General features: G+C 44.7%; 2 protein-coding genes and 1 long non-coding RNA gene across 7 annotated transcripts in view; 2 read left to right on the top strand and 1 right to left on the bottom strand.

The window, feature by feature from the left end:
- LOC116034130 (E3 ubiquitin-protein ligase TRIM63-like) overlaps positions 1-15,782 on the top strand; it is a 16,181-nt gene extending 399 nt beyond the window's left edge. Inside the window, exons 2-11 of one of the 5 annotated variants that reach the window (XM_031276686.2) lie at positions 961-1,133; positions 1,982-2,156; positions 2,388-2,483; positions 7,786-8,019; positions 8,140-8,162; positions 9,227-9,351; positions 13,182-13,330; positions 13,388-13,471; positions 13,550-13,594; positions 15,662-15,782. In XM_031276686.2, coding sequence (XP_031132546.1) covers positions 961-1,133; positions 1,982-2,156; positions 2,388-2,483; positions 7,786-8,019; positions 8,140-8,162; positions 9,227-9,351; positions 13,182-13,330; positions 13,388-13,471; positions 13,550-13,594; positions 15,662-15,745 — 1,188 coding nt within the window. In that variant the 3' untranslated portion in view covers positions 15,746-15,782. Of the gene's footprint in view, positions 1-960; positions 1,134-1,981; positions 2,157-2,387; positions 2,484-7,785; positions 8,020-8,139; positions 8,163-9,226; positions 9,352-13,181; positions 13,473-13,549; positions 13,595-15,661 lie in introns of all 5 variants that reach the window. The other 4 variants (XM_031276684.2, XM_031276685.2, XM_036005397.1 and 1 more) reach the window with 4 other exon arrangements.
- Positions 4,678-5,834, top strand: LOC116034133. The gene is made up of 2 exons (XR_004100986.1): positions 4,678-4,708; positions 5,711-5,834. It is a non-coding gene; the product is annotated as an uncharacterized LOC116034133 (long non-coding RNA).
- Positions 15,783-20,060: 4,278 nt separating the features above from the next.
- Positions 20,061-22,673, bottom strand: LOC116034132 (corticoliberin-1-like). The gene is made up of 2 exons (XM_031276691.2): positions 22,609-22,673; positions 20,061-20,681 (listed from the first exon to the last, which is right to left on the bottom strand). Exon 2 carries the CDS (start codon positions 20,665-20,667, stop codon positions 20,185-20,187), a length of 483 nt encoding a protein of 160 aa, XP_031132551.2. The 5' UTR covers positions 20,668-20,681; positions 22,609-22,673; the 3' UTR covers positions 20,061-20,184.
- Positions 22,674-25,000: the final 2,327 nt, after the last annotated feature.

The raw sequence follows: 25,000 nt of genomic DNA, 5'->3' as shown, positions 1-25,000 counted from the left end.
ACACACACACACACACACACACACACACACACACACACACACACACACACACACAGAAGCACAGACACACACACACACAAACACACACACACACACACAGAAGCACAGACACACACACACCCACACAGACACAGAGAGAAGCACAGACACACACACGCGTGCACACACACACACACACAGAGAGAAGCACAGACACACACTGTTTACATGGACACTCAGACATCTAAAGTAAGAAACATTCATTTATTCTTTTATTCACCTTTCCAGACTCCATGTAAATAATCAGGACTTTTATCATGTTAAAACACAATTCATTCAAAGTGGACAGAAACTAAATCAAACTATCAAAAGCCGTCTTGGTTCATCTTTCCACTGTTCCAACAATCACCACTCTGGTTTGGTTGAAATAAACCCTTAATTCACCCATTTACATGAGGAGATATGCTGGCTCTATACACGCTAAAAGTACTGATTATTTACATAGAGTCTGGTGGAAATATGCTGGCTCTATACACGCTAAAAGTACTGATTATTTACATGGAGTCTGGTGGAAATATGCTGGCTCTATGCACACTAAAAGTCCTGATTATTTACATGGAGTCTGGTGGAAATATGCTGGCTCTATACACGCTAAAAGTACTGATTATTTACATGGAGTCTGGTGGAAATATGCTGGCTCTATGCACACTAAAAGTCTTGATTATTTACATGGAGTCTGGTGGAAATATGCTGGCTCTATACACGCTAAAAGTCCTGATTATTTACATGGAGTCTGGTGGAAATAAGCTGGCTCTATACACGCTAAAAGTCCTGATTATTTACATGGAGTCTGGTGGTTTTACACACGTTTAACAAGGCTGATAATTACAGTGTGTGAAGTTCAATTTAGTTAATTGTTTTCTCATGTTTGTGTATTTTCATTTGATTGTTTATCTGTGTGATTCCCCGCCCCCCCTGTAGGCGTCCAATCCCTACATGACGTCGAGGAGTGGCTCCACGGTGACGTCCGGCGGGCGTTTCCGCTGCCCGTCCTGCCGCCACGAGGTGGTTCTGGATCGCCACGGCGTCTACGGGCTGCAGAGGAACCTGCTGGTGGAGAACATCATCGACATGTACAAGCAGGGTAGCAGCAGGTAACACACACACACACACACAGAGACACACACACACACACAGAGACACACACACACACACACACACACACACAGAGACACACACAGACACACACCACACACACACACACACACACACACACACACCACACACACACACACACACACACACACACACACACAGACACACACACACACACACACACACACACACACACACACACAGACACACACACACACACACAGACACAGACACACACACACAGAGACACACACACACACACACAGACACAGACACACAGAACCCACACACACCACCACAGAACACACACAGACACCACACACACACACACCACAGACACACACACACACACACACCACACAGACACACACACACACACAGACACAGACACACACAGAGACACACACACACACACACACAGACACACACAGAGACACACACACACACACACAGAGACACACACACACACACACACACACACACACACACACACACACACACAGACAGAGACACATGTCTCTCTCCCTGTCTCCCTCCCTCTCTCTCCCTCCCTGTCTCTCATCCTCTCTGTCTCTTTCCCTGTCTGTCTCCCTATCTGTCTCTCTCTCTCCCTCCCTGTCTCTCTGCCTCCCTGTCTCTCATCCTGTCGGTCTCTCGTCTTGTCTGTCTCTCTCCCCCTGTCCACCTATCTGTCTGTCTCTCTCCCTCTGTCTCTCCCCCTGTCCACCTGTCTGTCTGTCTCTCTCCCTCCCTGTCTCTCCCCCTGTCCACCTGTCTGTCTCTCCCTCCCTGTCTCTCATCCTGTCTGTCTCTTTCCCCCTGTCCACCTGTCTGTCTGTGTGAGCAGCAGACCGGTCCCGGAGGAGAAGTGTGTGCAGCCGATGTGTGAGAGCCACGAGGAGGAGAAGATCAACATCTACTGCCTGAGCTGCAGCGTTCCCACCTGCTCGCTCTGCAAAGTCTTCGGAGCGCACAAAGACTGCGAGGTGGCTCCTCTGGACGCCGTCTTCCACACGCAGAAGGTCACGCACGCCCACTTCCTGCTTTACACACCGTTACAGAGACACATGCAGGCTGAGGGAGGAAAATGCTGCAGAAGTTCCCCAGGTTTTAAACAATGTGTGTGTGTGTGTGTGTGTGTGTGTGTGTGTGTGTCTGTGTGTGTGTCTGTCTGTCTATGACTGTGTGTGTGTGTGTATGTGTGTGTGTGTGTGTGTGTGTGTGTGTGTGTGTGTGTCTGTGTGTGTGTGTAGGCTGAGCTGACTGACTGTATCTCCATGCTGGTTGGGAACAACGAGCGGACTCAGGCCATCATCAGTCAGCTGGAGGAAACCTGCACAACGGTCGACGTGAGTTCACAAACTGGGAACTATATTCTCAGAAGGCGAAGCACGGCCACTTCTGCTACTTGGGCGGAGTGATTAGCGCAACACCTGAAAAGCCCCGTTGTTACTCTCTGCTCCTCACCACGGGGCTTCTCAGGTGCTGCCAATAAGCTAAAATCTAGTCACACTGGCTTTTCTGCCGACGGTCGGCCGTCTGGTTGGTGGGTCTGGTTGGTGGGTCTGGATGGTGGGTCTGGATGGTGGGTCTGGATGGTGGGTCTGGTTGGTGGGTCTGGATGGTGGGTCTGGATGGTGGGTCTGGTTGGTTGGTGTGTCTGGTTGGTGGGTCTGGTTGGTGTGTCTGGTTGGTTGGTGGGTCTGGTTGGTGGGTCTGGTTGGTTGGTGGGTCTGGTTGGTTGGTTGGTGGGTCTGGTTGGTTGGTATGTCTGGTTGGTGTGTCTGGTTGATGGGTCTGGTTGGTTGGTGGGTCTGGTTGGTTGGTTGGTGGGTCTGGTTGGTTGGTGTGTCTGGTTGGTGTGTCTGGTTGGTGGATCTGGTTGGTGTGTCTGGTTGGTGTGTCTGGTTGATGTGTCTGGTTGGTGGGTCTGGTTGGTGTGTCTGGTTGGTTGGTGGGTCTGGTTGGTGGGTCTGGTTGGTTGGTGTGTCTGGTTGGTTGGTATGTCTGGCTGGTGAGTCTGGTTGGTGGGTCTGGTTGGTTGGTTGGTGGGTCTGGTTGGTTGGTATGTCTGGTTGGTGTGTCTGGTTGGTGGGTCTGGTTGGTGGGTCTGGTTGGTTGGTGGGTCTGGTTGGTTGGTGGGTCTGGTTGGTTGGTGTGTCTGGTTGGTTGGTATGTCTGGTTGGTGGGTCTGGTTGGTTGGTTGGTGGGTCTGGTTGGTTGGTATGTCTGGTTGGTGGGTCTGGTTGGTTGGTGGGTCTGGTTGGTGTTTCTGGTTGTTGTGTCTGGTTGGTGGGTCTGGTTGGTGGGTCTGGTTGGTTGGTGGGTCTGGTTGGTGTGACTGGTTGGTTGGTGGGTCTGGTTGGTTGGTGGGTCTGGTTGGTGTGTCTGGTTGGTTGGTGGGTCTGGTTGGTGTGTCTGGATGGTGGGTCTGGTTGGTGTGTCTGGTTGGTGGGTCTGGTTGGTGGGTCTGGATGGTGTGTCTGGTTGGTGTGTCTGGTTGGTTGGTGTGTCTGGTTGGTTGGTGTGTCTGGTCGGTTGGTGGGTCTGGTTGGTGTGTCTGGTTGGTGGGTCTGGTTGGTGGGTCTGGATGGTGTGTCTGGTTGGTGTGTCTGGTTGGTTGGTGTGTCTGGTTGGTTGGTGTGTCTGGTTGGTTGGTGTGTCTGGTCGGTTGGTGTGTCTGGTTGGTTGGTGTGTCTGGTTGGTTGGTGTGTCTGGTTGGTTGGTGGGTCTGGTTGGTTGGTGGGTCTGGTTGGTTGGTGTGTCTGGTTGGTGTGTCTGGTTGGTGGGTCTGGTTGGTGGGTCTGGTTGGTTGGAGGGTCTGGTTGGTGTTTCTGGTTGGTGGGTTTGGTTGGTGGGTATGGTTGGTGGGTCTGGTTGGTGGGTCTGGATGGTGGGTCTGGTTGGTGTGTCTGGTTGGTGGGTCTGGTTAATGGGTCTGGTTGGTGTGTCTGGTTGGTTGGTGTGTCTTGTTGGTTGGTATGTCTGGATGGTGTGTCTGGTTGGTGTGTCTGGTTGGTTGGTGTGTCTGGTTTGTTGGTGTGTCTGGTTGGTGGGTCTGGTTAATGGGTCTGGTTGGTGTGTCTGGTTGGTTGGTGTGTCTTGTTGGTTGGTATGTCTGGATGGTGTGTCTGGTTGGTGTGTCTGGTTGGTTGGTGTGTCTGGTTGGTTGGTGTGTCTGGTTGGTGGGTCTGGTTGGTTGGTGGGTCTGGTTGGTGGGTCTGGTTGGTTGGTGGGTCTGGTTGGTGGGTCTGGTTGGTGGGTCTGGTTGGTGTGTCACGACCTTTAAAGCCCAGGTCACAACAAAGACGAGATGCAACCATTTTTAAGAACGTTGCAGGGGGAAGTTTTAGCAGTCTGTAACATGATCCAGATCCATTTTATTTCTATGTTAGAAACTGTCAGCTGGTGGCAGAGCCGGCCCGACGCACAAGCGAACTAAGCTGGCTGATTAGGGCCCCGTGGCTACCAGAGGGCTACCAGAGGGCCCACAAGAGCGCTTGAAATGTCCCACAATAGAGCTCATAACAGAGCCGTTTCAGAGTCTATTTTAAGATAGTGTTGCTGCTAATAGGTCTTAGCCTGGCTCCGCCCTCCTACGTACTTCCGCTCAATTTTCATTTCCCTTCAGTACTCCGTCTGGGTTTGCGGTATATTCTTTGGTTTTCTCCGGTCAAATATTTGTAGGTCCAATCAGTGAACAGAGGGAGTGGCTGAGAACGATGACGTTGAGGTCGTGCTCTAGAAAGATGTGAGCGAAGCCATTCGGTCCGTTGTGGCAGCAACGCTGCCGAATATCCAGAAGTTAAATCCGAGGAAGAACAATCTTTGCTGAGTTGTGTTGGGGGCCATGATGTTGTGGCCCTCCTCCCCACGGGGTTCGGGAACAGTTTGATTTTCCAGCTCGCTCCGTTAGTGGTGAAGGAGCTGGCTAAGGCTAACGCTAGCAATGCTAATGCTAAATATAAGCCGATAGTTGTTGTCGGTCTCCCCTCTTGTTGCACATGCGCATGACATACGTCACGACCCAACGTTAACGATTGGTTCTGGCAGATCCAGAGTGGCTCTGGGCAGATCCAATAGTTTTAAACTTCAACAGAGTACCCACCTTCAAGGAAGTTAACACTTGTCAATGGAGAGGGGCCAGACTCTCTGGACCAATGAAATGGACCAGAGTCTGGTAGGACCAGGCTAGTGGACCAGAGTCTGGTAGGACCAGGCTAATGGACCAGAGTCTGGTAGGACCAGGCTAGTGTACCAGAGTCTGGTAGGACCAGACTAGTGCACCAGAGTCTGGTAGGACCAGGCTAGTGGACCAGAGTCTGGTAGGACCAGGCTAGTGGACCAGAGTCTGGTAGGACCAGACTAGTGCACCAGAGTCTGGTAGGACCAGGCTAGTGGACCAGACTCTGGTAGGACCAGGCTAGTGGACCAGAGTCTGGTAGGACCCTGCTAATGGACCAGAGTCTGGTAGGACCAGGCTAATGGACCAGAGTCTGGTAGGACCAGGCTAGTGTACCAGAGTCTGGTAGGACCAGGCTAATGGACCAGAGTCTGGTAGGACCAGGCTAAATAGGTCTCACATTAGTCTTTAAATGCGTATTTGCACATTATGAGTGCTTAAACTAATATTTACAATACACAAGTTGGTTTAGTGCCAAGTGCAGTGGCAACACGTAACAATGTGGAGAGTCCCCAAACCACATCCTGCTTAGGTCCCCCAAAAGTCTAGGGCCGGCCCTGACTGGTGGAACTGGCAGAGTTTTAGACGGAGGCTCAATGAGCGCCGGCGGCGAGCACGGTTATTAGACCAGTGTTTTTCAACCTTTTTTGAGCAACGGCACATTTTTTACATTAAAAAAATCTCGTGGCACTCCACCAACCAAAAATGTTACAAAATGCCACATTGTAGCCTAATAAGATCAGAATCTACATTTTTCCTTTTTAAAAATGTATCCATGGCTGTTGCAGGCTTACATCGATGACCTCGGCCCTACTGTTTACATCCTGTCACTGCCACCAGGGGGCAGTCATTCTACTGCTTACATCCTGTCACTGCCACCAGGGGGCAGTCATTCTACTGTTTACCTCCTGTCACTGCCACCAGGGGGCAGTCATTCTACTGTTTACATCCTGTCACTGCCACCAGGGGGGCAGTGATTCTACTGTTTACATCCTGTCACTGCCACCAGGGGGCAGTCATTCTACTGCTTACATCCTGTCACTGCCACCAGGGGGCAGTCATTCTACTGTTTACCTCCTGTCACTGCCACCAGGGGGCAGTCATTCTACTGTTTACATCCTGTCACTGCCACCAGGGGGGCAGTGATTCTACTGTTTACATCCTGTCAGTGCCACCAGGGGGCAGTAATTCTACTGTTTACATCCTGTCACTGCCACCAGGGGGCAGTCATTCTACTGTTTACATCCTGTCATTGCCACCAGGGGGCAGTAATTCTACTGTTTACATCCTGTCACTGCCACCAGGGGGCAGTCATTCTACTGTTTACATCCTGTCACTGCCACCAGGGGGCAGTCATTCTACTGTTTACATCCTGTCACTGCCACCAGGGGGCAGTCATTCTACTGTTTACATCCTGTCACTGCCACCAGGGGGCAGTCATTCTACTGTTTACATCCTGTCACTGCCACCAGGGGGCAGTCATTCTACTGTTTACATCAACAAGGTCATTATTGTGCTATACTGCCTCCTACTGACACAGAACAGTATTTCATTTCTCTGCCAGTCATCACATTGCAGGCACAGATGATCAACAATGGCAAATGATGTGCAGTAACTCAATCAAAAGAACTTGTTGGATAAATTAAGTAAAATCAGATAATTTCCCACGGCACACAGGACGATCTAGACTAGTGTGCCGCGGCACAGTGGTTGAAAATCACTGGTTTAGAGAGAGTGTGAAGAGAGCGAGCGGCGTTGCAACAGAGCAGAGAAACGGAGAAATAAAACCTTGTTTTCTGTTTCATCTCTAGTAGAAATGCAGCTGTAGCAAGAATCTCACTATCACTCTCCTCATTCATATCTTAAAGGTGCACTATCCAGTCCCTCCAGAAAAATGTGATTATGTGATCTCATAATTCAACGCATAATCAGCCAAAGTCTGCATATTTATTTCGGAGGCCGCATTTTTTCAAATACGCCGCACTTTCGCCACATAAATTGCCGATTTCCGTGCAAAATATGCGGGGCTTGCATGATTTCATAAACCCTGCATTTTAATTGCAAAAAAGTCCCATATATCTTAGCAGAAAGTTGAAAAATGTTGCGTTTACTTCACACAAGAGCAGCCATTTCCCCCTGTTGCCATGGGAACGTTATGAAATGACGTAATTACGCAACGTGATCATCATCGAAAAGCTGCAAACCCCGCGATGAAGCCACGATGAAATCGCAGTTTTTGCAAGTTCCCGCAATTTCATTGCATAAAATTGCATAAATATCCCGCATATTCCATCACATTTTTTAAGAAAACGTGACGCATAATGAAGGATTTTTGCCCAAAACTATCACAAAAAAACTGCATTTTTCTGGAAGGACTGATCATCACTTTGAAGTGCATTGTGTTTGGTCTGAAAGGCGCTGTATAAACAATATATACACTTTGACTGATTGACTGACTGTGTTTCCAGGAGAACGGGCGGCGCCAGAAGTCGAAGGTGTGCGAGACGTTTGATCAGCTGTTCTGTCTGCTGGAGGAGAGGAAAGTCGAGATGACGCTACGGATCAACGGCGAGCAGGAAGAGAAGCTGGATTACATCAGAGGGCTGAGCAGGAAGTACAGCGAACACCTGGAGAACTCGGCCAAGCTGCTGGAGACCGCCATCCAGACCATGGACGAGGCCGAGATGGCCGTGTTCTTGCAGGTGAGCCTGAACGCACCACCGATACAGCAGGGTACACTGCGCTCTTATTTTGAAATAAAGGCACTTCTTTAACGTGATGTAAAATGTAAATAATGTTTAACTTCATTTTCTCCTCCACAGACGACCAAACCTCTGCTGCAGAAGTGAGTCTTTACTGTGTGTGTGTGTGTGTGTGTGTGTGTGTGTGTGTGTGTGTGTGTGTGTGTGTGTTAAAGAAGAATATTTTCTAGGTGAACAGACATAAATGTTTTGTTATTAAAGGTGCTATACGTTGTGTTATAAACATGTTATTAATGGTGCTGTTTGTTGTGTTATAAGCATGTTATTAACGGTGTTATATGTTGTGTAATAAACATGTTATTAACGGTGTTATATGTTGTGTTATAAACATGTTAACGGTGTTATATGTTATAAACATGTTATTAACGGTGTTATATGTTGTGTAATAAACATGTTATTAACGGTGCTGTATGTTGTGTAATAAACATGTTATTAACGGTGCTGTATGTTGTGTAATAAACATGTTATTAACGGTGCTGTATGTTGTGTTATAAACATGTTATTAACGGTGCTGTATATTGTGTTATAAACATGTTATTAACGGTGTTGTATGTTGTGTAATAAACATGTTATTAACGGTGCTGTATATTGTGTTATAAACATGTTATTAACGGTGTTATATGTTGTGTAATAAACATGTTATTAACGGTGTTGTATGTTGTGTAATAAACATGTTATTAACGGTGTTGTATGTTGTGTAATAAACATGTTAACGGTGCTGTATGTTGTGTTATAAACATGTTATTAACGGTGTTATATGTTGTGTAATAAACATGTTATTAACGGTGTTATATGTTGTGTTATAAACATGTTATTAACAGTGTTATATGTTATAAACATGTTATTAACGGTGTTATATGTTATAAACATGTTATTAACGGTGTTATATGTTATAAACATGTTATTAACGGTGTTATATGTTGTGTAATAAACATGTTATTAACAGTGTTATGTTGTGTAATAAACATGTTATTAACGGTGCTGTATGTTGTGTAATAAACATGTTATTAACGGTGCTGTATGTTGTGTTATAAACATGTTATTTACGGTGTTATATGTTGTGTTATAAACATGTTATTAACGGTGCTGTATGTTGTGTTATAAACATGTTATTAACGGTGCTGTATGTATGTTATGGTGTGTTCAGGATGGTGGAGGGCAGCAACACGTCTCACGTGGAGAAACTCCAGCTGGGCTACGAGAAGATGGATCACTTCACGGTCAACTTCTCCCGCCAGAGGAGAGCGCTGATGGCCGTCGACTTCATCAAACGTAAGAAACACGCAATATACACTACTGGTACCAAGTTTGGGGTCACTTAGAAATGTCCATTCCACTCCATTATAGACAGAATAGCAGCTGAGATCAGTTGCATTGTTTTTTTAATCAGGGAAGCAGATTTCAGATGACATTATGTGTTTACATAATGTAATCAGATTACATTATGTGTTTACATAATGTCAAAAGGGTTCTCGGCTGTTGTAGACAGAAGTGTCTGAAGAAACGCTTGAAATCCATGTTTTTTGGTCTAAACATATATATATATATATATATATATATACTCTGACACTCTGGGATGAGCCTGGTATCATTGGAAAGGCTAGATTGGAGGTTTTTTCATTTCTGTGCACGTCATACATCTGTAAAATGATTAGAATACACTGCTGTAAACACATCTGACAGGTGACAGACAACACAGGGCATTAGCCACATGTCTCAGCTTACTCCCGAAAAAATCCAGAAGCCAAAAGACTCAGAAATGGATTTTATATGATTTGTTTTCTACAGATATGTCTGTGCGTTTTTTTTATTTCCATTTGAAAAGTGCAAAGAAAAAAGCCAAAAAACTACAAAATACAACACTTCTCAAATACACAAACACACCCACATCAATCACCTTTCACACACACACACACACACACACACACACACACACACACACACACACACACATCAATCACCTTTCCAATGATACCAGACACACCCCAGAGGGTCAGAGTATCTGGAAGCTGTACCACTTTTAATTTGGGTATGACATTTAGAACAAAAACATGGATTTCAAGCGTTTCTTCAGACACTTCTGTCTACAACAGTCGAGAACCCTTTAGACATTATGTAAGCACGTAATGTAATCTGATTACATTATGTAAACACATAATGTAATCTGAAAACTGCTGCCCTGGTTAAAAAAACAATGCAACTGATCTCAGCTGGTATTCTGTCTATAATGGAGTGGAATGGACATTTCTAAGTGACCCCAAACGTTTGACCGGTAGTGTATATACGTTGGGTCATTTAACCCAGTGTTTCTCGAGCTTTTTTCAATATTGTACCCCCTTTGACTAGCTAGACATTTAAATGCTGCATTTCAAATGTTTAGAATCCATCACTTAATTCAATCATTATTATAGTATAATTATTTTAGGAATTATGCATGACGTATTTTTTAATTAGCATTTTTGCAAACATTTCACGTACCCCCTGCAGTACTATATATTCTGAAAGATTTTGATTTATAACACCTTGCGGCACACACCGGTAAGCACTCTTCTCGTTATAAATACAGACGTGCGTTACGTTATGTGGTCGTGCACTCATTGCTGCAGCTCCTCTTTTCACCCTGTGTTCAGGTCTCTGTTTTAGCTACAGAGTGAGACCTCTCACTGCTGTAACATCTTTGTTGGCAGTCGCACATGCTCAGTAGCTAGGTAAGATCACATGCTCGGTAGCTAGGTAAGATCACATGCTCGGTAGCTAGGTAAGATCACATGCTCGGTAGCTAGGTAAGATCACATGATCGGTAGCTAGGTAAGATCACATGCTCGGTAGCTAGGTAAGACCACATGCTCGGTAGCTAGGTAAGACCACATGCTCGGTAGCTAGGTAAGATCACATGATCAGTAGCTAGGTAAGATCACATGCTCAGTAGCTAGGTAAGACCACATGCTCGGTAGCTAGGTAAGACCACATGCTCGGTAGCTAGGTAAGATCACATGCTCGGTAGCTAGGTAAGATCACATGCTCAGTAGCTAGGTAAGATCACATGATCAGTAGCTAGGTAAGACCACATGATCAGTAGCTAGGTAAGGACTACATGCTAGCGGTAGCATGTTTGTATGCGTGTGGAAGCACCAGAGACAAAACATATAAAAATGTTTTCATAATGTGGGCACTTTAATAGATTTATTTGTTGGATATACATATCCATATTTATAATTCATGGATAGACCTAATTGATTGTTAAGAAATCTAAATTAAAATTTAGAGTGTGCTCACATGCAGGCTGTGCGCTATGCATCAGAGTACCTTATCCATGTGATATTTCGTGTTACCATCGGAGGTCAATAAAACGCAGTCTACAAAACTTTGGGAGCATTACGTACGATCACATGCATGGTCAAAAGGTTGCAGAAAACTGGGCACATTTTTACACATGGAAATTCTTCATAAATCCAGACTTTTGCGAGGAATGTTGCGACGGCAAATTTCACCCTGCTTCACGCAACTTTTTCTTGCGTAACAGGTTTTACAATTGAAAAAATATATATATATATATATATATAATAAGTTATAACATATTATAATTAGGGCTGTCAGCATTAACACGTTAATCGTGATGCGATTAAATGCCGAGCATAATGCGTTAATTTTTTTAAATTGTATTAATCACATGCCTCCATTTATTAATGTATTTTCACTTCACTCGGCTTTGCGTCGTGTCTAACAGGCGACTATTTTGCCGTACTTCCTCCTAACACATCCTGCTGCTGCAGGAATATCAACGCGGATTTCGGTGCCTCATTCCGGAGCCATTGATATGTCTGCTCTTCTCCTCCTTCAGATACCGTATTAGGGGACCACTAAGGTCTATATAAAAGAGACTTCAGATACAGTATTAGGGGACCACTAAGGTCTATATAAAGAGACTTCAGATACAGTATTAGGGGACCACTAAGGTCTATATAAAAGCATCCAAAGAGCACCATGTCATGGGACCTTTAGTGTTCACAGTAAAAGACTTTTTGTCATTCGAAGTAGGGGCGATTCTAGGATCAGACCTTTAGGGGGGTCGGCCTCTAATGAGAATGTGACACGGATACAGTGCCTTGCAAAAGTGCTAAATCAGTAATTTCACTGGATAACAATGAATATATGTATTTATTATTATAACAGAGGATAAATGCAAAATATTGAACATATAAAAAATCTACAATAGTTCCTTTTATGGACTACCAGAATCAAACGAAATGATAATGAGGTGTAAACAATAAATAAATAAAAATGTCCTTGACTGGGTTACAGGTGCATAGCACTGGCGATAGCGACACAGGTTTCTTTGAACCTGTAATTGTTCGCAAACTCTAAGTTTACCAGTCCCTCCAGAAAAACGTGATTATGTATCTCATAATTCAACGCATAATCAGCCAAAGTCTGCATATTTATGCGGGGGCTGCATGTTTTCAAATACGCCGCACTTTCATTTAATTTATTATACAGGAAAATTTAAAAGCAACAATTAAGTTAGAATAAACGGGCCTGACTCAGTTTAAAAACTGGTTTACAGCAGGTTCCTGTTCTGCAGCAACATAGAACAATGAACACAATTTCGGCACATTTATACATTTATACAGGACGTTATTACTGACTAGACAGATACAAACAGATAAAACATTAAATACAGAAACACAAGACTAAAAACAATACATGAACAATCGGTGTGTGCAAGTATGACTATCAAGAAGAAATAGTTTATATGACTTTCGCTGCATAAATTGCAGATTTCTGTGCAAAATATGCGGGGCTTGCATGATTTCATAATCATAATCAAGGATTTTAGCCCAAAACTATCACAAAAAAACTCCACATTTTTCTGGAAGGACTGATTAATGCACTAAAATTGATTTAAAAAATATTAGAAATATTTTTTTTTTTTTTACTATTATAATTTTTAGGGGGGCTGAGATGAAATTTAGGGGGGCTTGAATTTTTTTTAAAAAACATTGGAAATAACAACAAAAACGATTTGGACAATTTAAAAAGGTATTTCAAGGACTGAAATTGAAATAAACCCCTTCATCATGAACTCTGTGCTGTCTCCTCAGTCGATGAAGACGATGATGAAGAGGATGAAGATGAGGAAGAAGCAGTGGAGGTCAGAGGGACGGCCTCAGCCAATCAGCAGCCTCCTTTGGCTCCCATTCAGTCAACCGGTGTTCAGCTCTCAGCACCACCCCCTCAGAGATCCTCCGAGGCTCCGCCCACGCTGACATCACAGACGAGAGGCCCCGCCCCCTCCACAGCCCTCCAGGCCACGCCCCCTCAGAGGTCCTCTGAGGCTCCACCCACGCTGACATCACAGACGAGAGGCCCCGCCCCCTCCACAGCCCTCCAGGCCACGCCCCCTCAGAGGTCCTCTGAGGCTCCGCCCATGCTGACACCCAGAGGCCCCGCCCCCTCCTCAGCCCTCCAGGCCACGCCCCCTCTGCCACTTCCCTCCGCCAGCTCGGGCCCTCAGGTATGACATCACACGCTGCATTCAGGAAGTAGAAACACATTCAGGAAGTAGAAACACCTCTCAAACAATGTGACTACCAAGCCCCCAGGAAGAGCGCCGAGTCTAAAAGCCACCGTGGTCCTAGTGGATAACGGCGGTACTGCCCCCCCCCATGGCCCAGAAAGACTAAGAAAGAAACGTCTATATTTCAGCGGATAATTAGTTTCTGGGTATATCAACTTACCAGCCCGAACACTGAAAGGGTCCTTGTTTAAAACATTACGTTTTTAACATTTTTAACATTCACTAGAAGCGAATCCTGAATTATTAAATTTGGCATGATGAATGCGCATAGTGGACGCGAGCAGAGCCGCGGGACTGCGCCTGCCCGCTCACATGACTGTTCTCCTGAGCTCCTGTAGCTGTAATAATGGATATAGCTAATGGTTGTAATTCACCATGTGTTCTATTAATACGTCCATGGTGTTATCTTATGAAGTCATGATACATCCCAGGGATGTATGTAGCTGCTGTAAAGCCTGTTAGCTACGTGGATGTAACGTCATTAGCGTTTCCCAAACTGGCGGGCTATCGGCTAGCTAGCTAGTTGCTAACATCAGGGATAGCTAGCATGGCTGTATTAAGATCTATACATAGCTAGTTATATGCCTACATAATGTTACTACAGACATAGTGATTACATCGCCTTGGTTCTCTCTTATGATCCATCCGAGGGCTGTATGCTGTAAAGCTTGTAACGTAAGCTGAAGCCATGGATGAGCTCTGTTCACCAAACTGCAGGCTAACTGCTAGCGCTAGTTATTAGCTAGCTAGCTAGCTAGTAGCACAACATAATTATTAAATCTCCTTGGTTGTCCAGCTAAATACATCTATCGTTTATTTAGCTAAGCATGTAAACGATCGGGAACAATGAAAACACAGTGTTTAACGTTAGTGAATATTTTAGACAATGAAAACGGCGAGTTCATGAGTTCGCCACTAGAGACACAAGAGAGAAGCTCATGAACGCGCATGTTGCTACCGGTTGCTACGACAACACAAAGAAATTATTGCTAGTGCGCATGCCCATCGTGAGCCAACCAGCGTTATGGGCCAACAATGCGGAAGAGCCGAGCTCCATGTTTGCTTTATGCACTTTTGAGCACTCTCATTGGATGAACGGGGCTTCCCGCCGAATACTGGACCCAGTTCTCTTCATACATCCATGGTTTCTACACGTGGCTCGGCCATAGCGTTGCATTCATAGTCAGTATATAAGAATGGACCAGCAGGTCCCGTGTCTCTGGACGGAGACCAGTGAAGTCTCTTTCCCGGTGATGGCTGAGCGTTACTGAGCAGCCTCCAACTGAGCTTGAAGACGTAGATGTGACGTGAGCAACCTGTCTGAAAGTTGGAAGTCTTCTGGTAGCTGTGCCAAGAGAAATCTCAATCATTCCCAATCTAGCAGAGACGGAGAGCGTAGGTATATGTAAGGAGATAACATAGACACAGGCTAATTATTGATCACTAAAATGATAGTTAACATTAGTAATTAAACTTAAACAGCTAATGGAAGTCCAAACTGCCTGAGAGCTTCTCCTGTACTATACGGTAATTCCTCTACTATGAGACAGTAAGTCTCGTGGTTATGACCCAATCGTTAGCCTATTTTTATAAAAACGTCTGCTACGGAGCCATAACGTGAGCTACAAGGTAATGGAGCCTTTTATACATTGTCGTTTTTCTTTAGAAATAAACAACGGACAAATAGAGTCTTTAAACTCTTCAGATGTAAAGTTATTCTCTGTCAAAGTGACGTCAAAATGAATGGCAGTCAATGGGATGCTAACGGGAGGTGATGGCTTGGTAGCATCAACATGGCGCCATAGGAGCTACGAGCTCTAAGGCGAAACTTACCCCCTTGGTTGCATTTTCCTCACGACTCATTTCCTGGTTCTCATTCTCCATAAACAACATGACACACAGACAGACAGACAGACAGACAGACACACAGACAGACAGACAGACAGACAGACAGAAATACGATAATAATAATAATTTTCATTTCTTAAATTCAACGTGTTTCAGGTTGAGTCTGATCAGCAGAACGAGTCGGAGGACAGCGACGGACCCAAACACGTCTTCTCCTTCAGCTGGCTCAACCAGAAGTAACCAAGACCCAGATCCAGAACCACAACCAGAACCAGAACTCAGTCCCGTGTTCCCTTTGTTTCTAGAATTTAAAAATATTTTCTGTTGTTCAAATGTGAAATAAATGTTTTATTAAGAGCTGGGTTTCTTGCAGCTTGTTGTGTAAGTAAGACAAAGATGTGTGTGTGTGTGTGTGTGTGTGTGTGTGTGTCTGTGTTTTGTGTGTGTGTGTGTGTGTGTGTGTGTGTGTGTGTGTGTGTGTGTACTACGTCTCCCTCACCCATCCACACACCATCTGGTTATAGGCCTCCAAACTTTTGTAGGATTTGGGGTCTTCCGCTGTGTATGGGCTCGGCGAGAAGACCAGGTAGTTGACTATATCTGGATATGCAACTGAAGGAAGAATCACCGGGTCGCCATGGATCCAAGAAGAGGGAGCCAACTCGTAGGGATCTGCACCGCCAGTAAACCGTAATTTCTCGAAATATCGTGCCTTTCTTGTGGTCCAAGTCCTTCCTTATATGCCTTTGCATCTTGGATGCGTTTTGATGAGCTTTTCTGTTGTTTAGACATGGCTACATTCACTTAACGTATCCAAAGCGCACAATACTCCATTGTACTCCGCTCAGCTGTTTACACCGAGTGCCTCCAATATGGCCGTGCATCCAGGTTAACCCAAGCCCCCAGGAAGAGCGCCGAGTCTAAAAGCTACCGTGGTCCTAGTGGATAACGGCGGTACTGCCCCCCCCCCCATGGCCCAGAAAGACTAAGAAAGAAACGTCTATATTTCAGCGGATAATTAGTTTCTGGGTATATCAACTTACCAGCCCGAACACTGAAAGGGTCCTTGTTTAAAACGTTACGTTTTTAACATTTTTAACATTCACTAGAAGCGAATCCAGAATTATTAAATTTGGCATGATGAACGTGCATAACGGACGCAAGCAGAGCCGCAGGACTGCGCCCGCCCGCTCACATGACCGAGCTCATGTAGCTAGCTGTAATAATGGATATAGCTAATGGTTGTAATTCACCATGTGTTCTATACGTCCATGGTATTATCTTATGAAGTTATGATACATCCCAGGGATGTATGTATGTAGCTGCTGTAAAGCCTGTTAGCTACGTGGATGTAACGTCATTAGCGTTTCCCAAACTGGCGGGCTATCGGCTAGCTAGCTAGTTGCTAACATCAGGGGTAGCTAGCATGGCTGTATTAACATCTATACATAGCTAGCTATATGCCTACATAACGTTACTGCAGACATAGTGATTACATCGCCTTGGTTCTCTCTTATGATCCATCCGAGGGCTGTATGCTGTAAAGCTTGTAACGTGAGCTGAAGCCATGGATGAGCTCTGTTCACCAAACTGCAGGCTAACAGCTAGCTAGCGCTAGTTAGTAGGTAGCTAGCTAGCTAGTAGTACAACATAATTATTAAATCTCCTTGGTTGTCTAGTTAAATACATCTATCGTTTATTTAGCTAAGCATGTAAACGATAGGGAACAACGAAAACAGTGTTTAACGTTAGTGAATATTTTAGACAATGAAAACGGCGAGTTCATGAGTTCGCCACTTGTAAGAGACACGACAGAGAAGCTCATGAACGCGCATGTTGCTACCGGTTGCTACAATAACGCAAACAAATTGTTGCTAGTGCGCATGCCCATCGTGAGCCAACCAGCGTTATGGGCCAACAATGCGGAAGAGCCGAGCTCCATGTTTGCTTTATGCGCTTTTGAGCACTCTCATTGGAACGTACGGGGCTTCCTGCTGAACACTGGATCCAGTTCTCTTAATACATCCATGGGTTAACCGCCAAGAACGTGACGTCGGTGAAAACCCTCTATAGTTTGTCGAAAAAAAGTCATGAACTGAACCTGGGTCAAAGTCTGCTATGACTACTCGCTGGTTGCCTGTTTAAGCGGTGCAACCCACAGAGCCACTGTTAAACCAAAGAATTACATAGAAAACAGTCATATATGTATAGTCCATGCTGGCGTTGTCTCCACTTCTTTGACCATCGCCTTTTCTTTTGATAACGTTTTTTTTTCGGTTAAAAACAAACTACAAACTATCGCCACTGCGTCCTCTTCATCCGCCATGATTGTTTACTCTGAAGTCACGTTTGATCTCGAGGGATTTTGCGAGATTTCCCGTCTGACCTGGGAATGCTGGGGAGTCAGATCGGTTCATGTGTGATGTGTTGTACCACACGCTGTACGACCAAAACTGTTAGACCGTGATTTTTTATCGCCGTGTGTGGAGTCTCTCAGGATTGGAAAATCGACCGACAATTTTAAAATCATCCCGTGTGAACCAGGCTTGAAACATGGTTTAGCAGGTTTTAAAACGATAGAAATACATTTGGGTCTTTCTCTCTCTCTCTCTCTCTCTCTCTCTCTCTCTCTCTCTCTCTCTCTCTCTCTCTCTCCTGCCGTAGGCTATTTCAGCCTCTCGAGGAGGGCTCACAGCATTGACTTCTATATAGGCTACACACACACACACACACAGACACAGAGACACACACACACACACACACACTGACACAGAGACACACACACACACACACACACTGACAAGCTGACAGCACACAAGTTTACCTGTTTTATCATAAAAAAATGAGAATTAGACGTTTTTCTCATTTTTTACGTGGTGGCAGCACAAAAAATGGGAAGTAATGTATTTTAATGGGAAGCATATTTCGTGGCCACAGCACGTCTCCCAGTGTGTAAGGCGCCCTTTCCCCGTAGGGTTTTTCCTAAACCCAACCTCTGCCATCCCGTTATTGTGGTGCGTCCCCAGCGGGCCGCCTCGCAGCCGCCTCCCAGCTTATATAGCATCCTTTTCGGCCGTCTCCTGGCTGTCTCCCGGCATCCTTTCCCCAAGAAAATAACGTGACATTTACACGTAAAAAACGAGAAAAACGTGCCCGTGAACACATATCAATAGATTAAAAATAACGTGACATTTACACGTAAAAAACGAGAAAAACGTGCCCGTGAACACATATCAATAGATTAAAAATAACGTGACATTTACACGTAAAAAACGAGAAAAACGTGCCCGTGAACACATATCAATAGATTAAAAATAACGTGACATTTACATGAACTGCCGTGAGACTGGGTTGTGTCATACCGGGAGCTTTTTTAGGGCTTAGTTGATGTTGTGATAAAGGCAGTGGTGTAATCTAGGTTTTTGTAGTGAGTATACTGTCATTTTTTCCCTCCCAGCATTAGACTCACCCGACCGTTGTAACGTTACTGCGTAACGCATCAGCCTCACCTGCCTCATTTTCTGTAGTTTTCTTAATGTCTGCTGTAGTGTCACCTGAAGCAGCAGTATAGCTTAGAATAGAATAGACTTTATTGTCCCAGAGGGGAAGTTTGTCTTGGACATAGAGCTTCAATCTGTTGCTTCACAACACAAACATGTCATAGAAAACCATTCTAAAATCAACATCAAATCAAATACAAGTACAACACAATAAAATAAAATCAACATGAAAAATTAGATCAGCAAAGCGTCTAAAGCCTGGTTCACACGGCAGGATAATTAGGCCGATTTTAGCCCCGATTCCCCCCTTCCGACAATCTTAAGGATGCTCCGATTATGGTAAAATAATCTGAATCTAAACACAGGCTCAACCTCTGCCTTAAGCTGGGACACTACATATTTCTCAAGGCATTTCATTACAATACAAGTCAAAGCTTCAGGGGCAGGCTTACCAAAACACTGAGAGAGTGTAGTTTAAATTAGCTTTCGTTTCATATATCTACTTTAGGGATTCACATGTGTTAATTTCAAATTTGCGCAGAGAATAACTGCCAAACAACAGTGTTGTTGTTCCTCTGCGACTCGCAACACAGACGGTGGATTTATGAACGTAAGTGTGAAAGTTCTCTCAAAATACAATCATCGTTACGTAACGGTATCCTGGTGTTTTTTCCTAGTGGGTATACTCCGTATACCTGCTTATCACGTAGACTATGCCAGAAAGTAATCCACACATTGACCGATGAACATGCATTTAGGACAAGGGCCCTATCTTGCACCCGGCGCAAAAGCCCGACACAAGTGTCTTTGCTAGTTTAAGACCGTCCAGCGCCCGGTGCACGGAACCTTTTTTTCCGCCGTCAAACTAGCAAAAGTGGATTTGGACACGCCCTAAACGCACTTGCACCAGGCGCTTCACGCTGTGCGCTTAGATCGTTAAAATAGGGCCCTAAATCTTGTTCATGATTATACTTTCCTATATTTTCCAATGTTACCCCCCAAAAACATAAAACCACTGGACAGAAATTGCAGAAAGTCATTTCCCAAAGGTACAACAACATCAGTTTAATAATCAGCAGTTGCAGCTTTAATGAAAACCATAAAATGATAAAAACATTGGACAGGAAGTAGAAAGTCCCTGTGTTACGGCGAGGGTCAGGACGTGCAGAGTGTCCCGGATCATTTCCCGGCCGTGTCCATCATCCTGCGGTTGCTGTCGGCCTGCTGCGCCTGCTGCTCAGCGCGTGCCATCTGCAGAACTTCTCTCAGCAGGTGGAAGGTCAGGTCCAGAGAGATGGGAGGCTCCTCCGACCGCTTCTCCTTCTCCTCTTCCTGCTGCTCGGCGCGTGTCTGCTGCTCGGCGCGCACCTGCAGGAGGCGCTGCGTCAGCCGCAGCAGCGCCACGTTAACAGCCGAGGAAGAGAAAGAGGAAGAGGACGAGGGAGGGATAGAAGGAGAGGAAGCAGCAGAGCCTCCCCCCAGCCGGAGGGAGAATTCCTCCCCCAAGTGGAGCAGCAGCGGCCGGGGGAGCATCAGCGGCAGGCGGCGTTGGCCTGTTGCTGTGGCGACAGCAGCGTCTGCGTCGGCTGGTCGACAGTCAGCAGAGCGAGGGAGGAAGACGGCGAGCAGAGCTCCGACCCCCAACAACACGTTCAGCTTCATCTTAGATAGTATACCTGACGGGAAACAAGAGAAACACAGAGACAACTCACTGTCACAATTCTGTTTTTTGGGCATTTCTGCCTTTATTGGACAGGAAAGCTGAGGCATGAAAGGAGAGAGAGGGGGGGGGGGGGGGACATGCAGGAAAACCGTCACAGGTCGGATTTGAACCCTCGACTTTCTGCGTTGAGGAACAAGCATCTGTACATGTGTGCCTGCTCTACCAACTGAGCTAACCGGCCACGCTCACTGTCACAATTAACCCCTTAATAACCTATTAACTATTCAACTATCTTAAAGGAACACGCTGACTTATTGGGACTTTAGCTTATTCACCGTAACCCCCAGAGTAAGACAAGTCCATACATACCCTTCTCGTGTCCGTGCGTGTTATAACACTGTCTGACGGCTCCACCGGTAGCTTAGCTTAGCACAGAACCTGCAGGTAACTGGTTCCAACTAGCCTACTGCTCCCAATAAGTGACAAAATAACGCCAACATGTTCCTATTTACATGTTGTGATTTGTAGAGTCACAGCGTGTACAAAAAACAAGGTAACATGAGACACAGCCATCTTCTAACCGTAAACAAACCGGGAACTATATTCTCAGAAGGTGAAGCTCTGCTACTTCTGCTACTTGGGCGGAGTGATTTGCTTTGCAGCAAGCCTTATAGTATAGTACACGAGAAGGGTATGTCTGGACTTGTCTAACTCTGGGGGTTACGGTGAATAAGCTAAAGTCCCAATAAGTCAGCGTGTTTCTTTACCTAGGGATGCACTGAATCCAGATTTTTGGAGTTTGGCTGAATACCGAAACCACTGGTTAAGATTCTGCTGAATCCTCGTCCCATCCTCAGTCCATTAACACAGTAAACACATGAATGAAGGAGACAACGTCCACAGCAGTGTATTTTTCATTTTATTTTATTTTAACTGTAAGAAAAAAAAAGAATAGGCAAGATTATGCCAGCAAGACAAGTGGGAAAAACTATTTTGACAATTACCATAGGCCTATGTTTACCCTATCTCAAAATCCAATCAATATCCAAAATATTAGTCTTTTAGATTTATAATCCCATAAAGTAGGCTGCTAATGGTCGCTGGTTAACACAAGTTTTTAGCTGTGACTGTCCTTGCTTTGCCGTACCTACGTTTTAATCTAAACCTACGCTGCCCAAATGTTTTGGCTCGCCATGGCATCAGACATGCTCTTCCTTATTCTCCTTTTATTTTGAAAATTCTGTAATGTCCTAACCGTAATAACTACGAAACGTACATTTCGTGCAGCTAAGAAGTAATAAATCTGAGTTTTACATAATGCATCGAATCAGATTTTTGGGGTTCGGCCGAATCCTGAATCCAGGTTGAGATTCTGCTGAATCCTCGTCCCATCCTCAGTCCATGAACACAGTAAACACATTAATGAAGTAAACAGTGACTGTCCTTCCTTTGCCGTACCTGAAGTTGCTGCATTCTGGCTGCTGTCTGTAGATTCCTTCATCACAACTCGTATTCTTCCAGATGTTTGATACCAGATGTTGTAACAGCGGTGATGTTGTGTATAGTTTAGGGTCCTCACCACCACCAGACTAATCAGCATTGTAAATTGAACATGTAGCTGGACTTGAATGGCCTTCTTTTGACTTAAAGTACTGACAAACTACACTTTTTCTGCTCACCTTCACTTTCTCACAGTCTACTGCATTTAACGCTCCACCTACGTAAAAACCGTAATCAACGGCGCCGTCATTATGGCAACCAGCGTAAAGAAAAATGTTTACAGTTCGGCAGAAACCCAACCCCGTCAAAAAGCCCAATATTCAGCTAAATCCGAAGCCCAATCCTGGATTTAGGGCATCCCTGATAAGTAGCAGTAGTAGTTTGAGTATTAAGTTATATTTCTGTTGTTCGTAAATAATTAATAAAGCTGTTTCTCTCACCTGATGTCCTGCAGCGCTGCGTCTGTCTCCGAGTTTCTTCGGCCAAATACCAACACTGGAATGGTTTCTCCTTTATATATCAGAGGGAGGAGTCTGCACATGCTCAGATCTCCTTTATATATCAGAGGGAGGGGTCTGCACATGCTCAGATCTCCTTTATATATCAGAGGGAGGGGTCTGCACATGCTCAGATCTCCTTTATATATCAGAGGGAGGGGTCTGCACATGCTCAGACCTACTTTATATATCAGAGGGAGGGGTCTGCACATGCTCAGACCTTTATATATCAGAGGGAGGGGTCTGCACATGCTCAGACCTTTATATATCAGAGGGAGGGGTCTGCACATGCTCAGCGGCTTGTAAGCATTCCAACAAAGTGCTGCAGCAACTAAACACGGAGAGATGGATCTGAGCATGAAAATGCACATTAGCCCCACTATATAATGTTGCTGAACTGATGTAGATTGGAGTTGACTCCACACAATCATTAGTTCATATAATGCATAATTAGAAGTTGAATACCTTAGTTGACTGAACATGTCATTAGTAAAGCGAACTTGCAACAGTAAGTTGAGAGAACTGAATTGCCTCTTCGTGCCAACTTTTTTGCCCATTGCTTACACACTAAAAACGAATGCTTAGACCAAAGCCTCAATACCTAAACTTCTTGTAGCATTCCTTAAACACAGTGTAACCATAGCTTTAACACATTGTCAAATTTGCACTTTGTTTGCAATTCTTTAACACACTTATTGCGAAACCCTACACACGTTTTCTTACATTAGACACTTTGTTCAAAAACGAAATCTCCTGTCGTCATTGGGAAAACTCTCTGTTCAAAATGCAAAACTCATCTGGCAATTGTAGGAACTTACAGACAGACCTGAAAACACTGGCACAGAAAACAGAACACCAATTGTTCTGAGCCTTAGCACTACAGACAGGCCTCAGGGAAGCTATTTTGAGAACTTTGCAAGCATGGAGGCAATGAGAGTCAGAGTAAGAGGAGGACAAAGAGAGATAGGAGTCAGACATATAGAGACAACGCCACCACACACACACACACACACACACACACATAGTGCGTGGCACTATGTTTGTGGGGACCCATCATTGACATAGTGCATTCCCTAGCCCCTTACCCTAACCTTAACCATCACCACTAAATGCCTAACCTTAACTCTTACCCTCACCCTAACCATAACCTAATTCTAACCCTAATCCTAAAACCAAGTCTTAACCCTCAAACAGACCTTTAACCTTGTGGGGTCCAGCATTTTGGGCCCCACAAGACTGTGCAGACCCCACAAGTATACTGGACTCCCGGTTTTCGGACCCCACGAATATAGTAAAACAAGAACACACAGACAGACAGACACACACACACACACACACACACACACACACACACACACACACACACACACAAAACAAGTATGTTTTTTTTTCAATAGCAATTTACAGTATCCAGTAATATTTTTTTTTTTACTTTTGTTGCTAAATTTGATGATTTGTGATTCTATTTCTCTTTATTTCTGTAAGAATGTTTGTTTTTTGTAATAACTCTTGTTTGATTGCTGCAGAAATTCTACTTCTGAGTTTTCCAGAAGACTGAGTCTGAGAAAATGACAATAATAATAGAAACATAACGACTGCAGTGTTGTCTATGAAGCCATCAGTGTGCTGCTGGTGATATGAAAGAGGAATTCAGATGGTGCCTGTGTGTATGATGTTGTTGCAAGAATTTCATTTTTAGAAAGGAGTGTTAAGTTGTGATTGCAGTGTTTTTATTTTGGCATAGATGTGAGTTGTTAATCTCCACGTGTTTGTGTGGAGAGTTTTGACGTAATGAGCCACACAACTTATAATTTCAAGACCAAGTTACACATATTTTTAAGTTGAGTCAACAAATATTTTTTTATAGTGTGTGACGCGATCCAGTTTGCAATAATTTATTCTTCCACACGTAAAATACAACTTGCGCTGCAGTTTCCAAATGTAGAGTTACTTTGTGAGTCGATATAAGTGCGAGTGCGGCGGTCAACAGAAAGTTGAATGCCCCCCCCCCCATCTGTCAAAAGCCCAAAAAATCAACAGGTGAAGCAAACATATGTTATCACTTCAGCTCAAACCGTGATGAAAACATCCTCCACCTACAATATAATACTAAATTAATGATATTAATTAGGCATGAACAACATACAGTATGTGGCTCCTACACTACCTGTACTTTCCTTCTATCCTGCCTCCCTCACTTTCCATCCTTGCTTCCTTTCTTTCATCCTTATTTCCTTCCCTACCTTGTTCCCTACGTACTTCATTTCTTCGTTCCTTCCCTCCTTATATACTTACTTCAAATCTTACATGTGTAGATCTGCAGAGATGAATGGAT

This window comes from Sander lucioperca, chromosome 9 (assembly GCF_008315115.2).
Source record: "Sander lucioperca isolate FBNREF2018 chromosome 9, SLUC_FBN_1.2, whole genome shotgun sequence".
In the NCBI taxonomy this organism is placed as follows: domain Eukaryota; kingdom Metazoa; phylum Chordata; class Actinopteri; order Perciformes; family Percidae; genus Sander; species Sander lucioperca.
The sequence above is the reverse complement of the archived record's forward strand: the minus strand, read 5'-3'. Positions and strand labels throughout refer to the sequence as shown.

What these genes read in the sequence shown, in the direction of transcription:
- LOC116034132 (XM_031276691.2), bottom strand. Translation starts at nt 20,667, where the DNA reads ATGAAGCTGAACGTGTTGTTGGGGGTCGGAGCTCTGCTCGCCGTCTTC.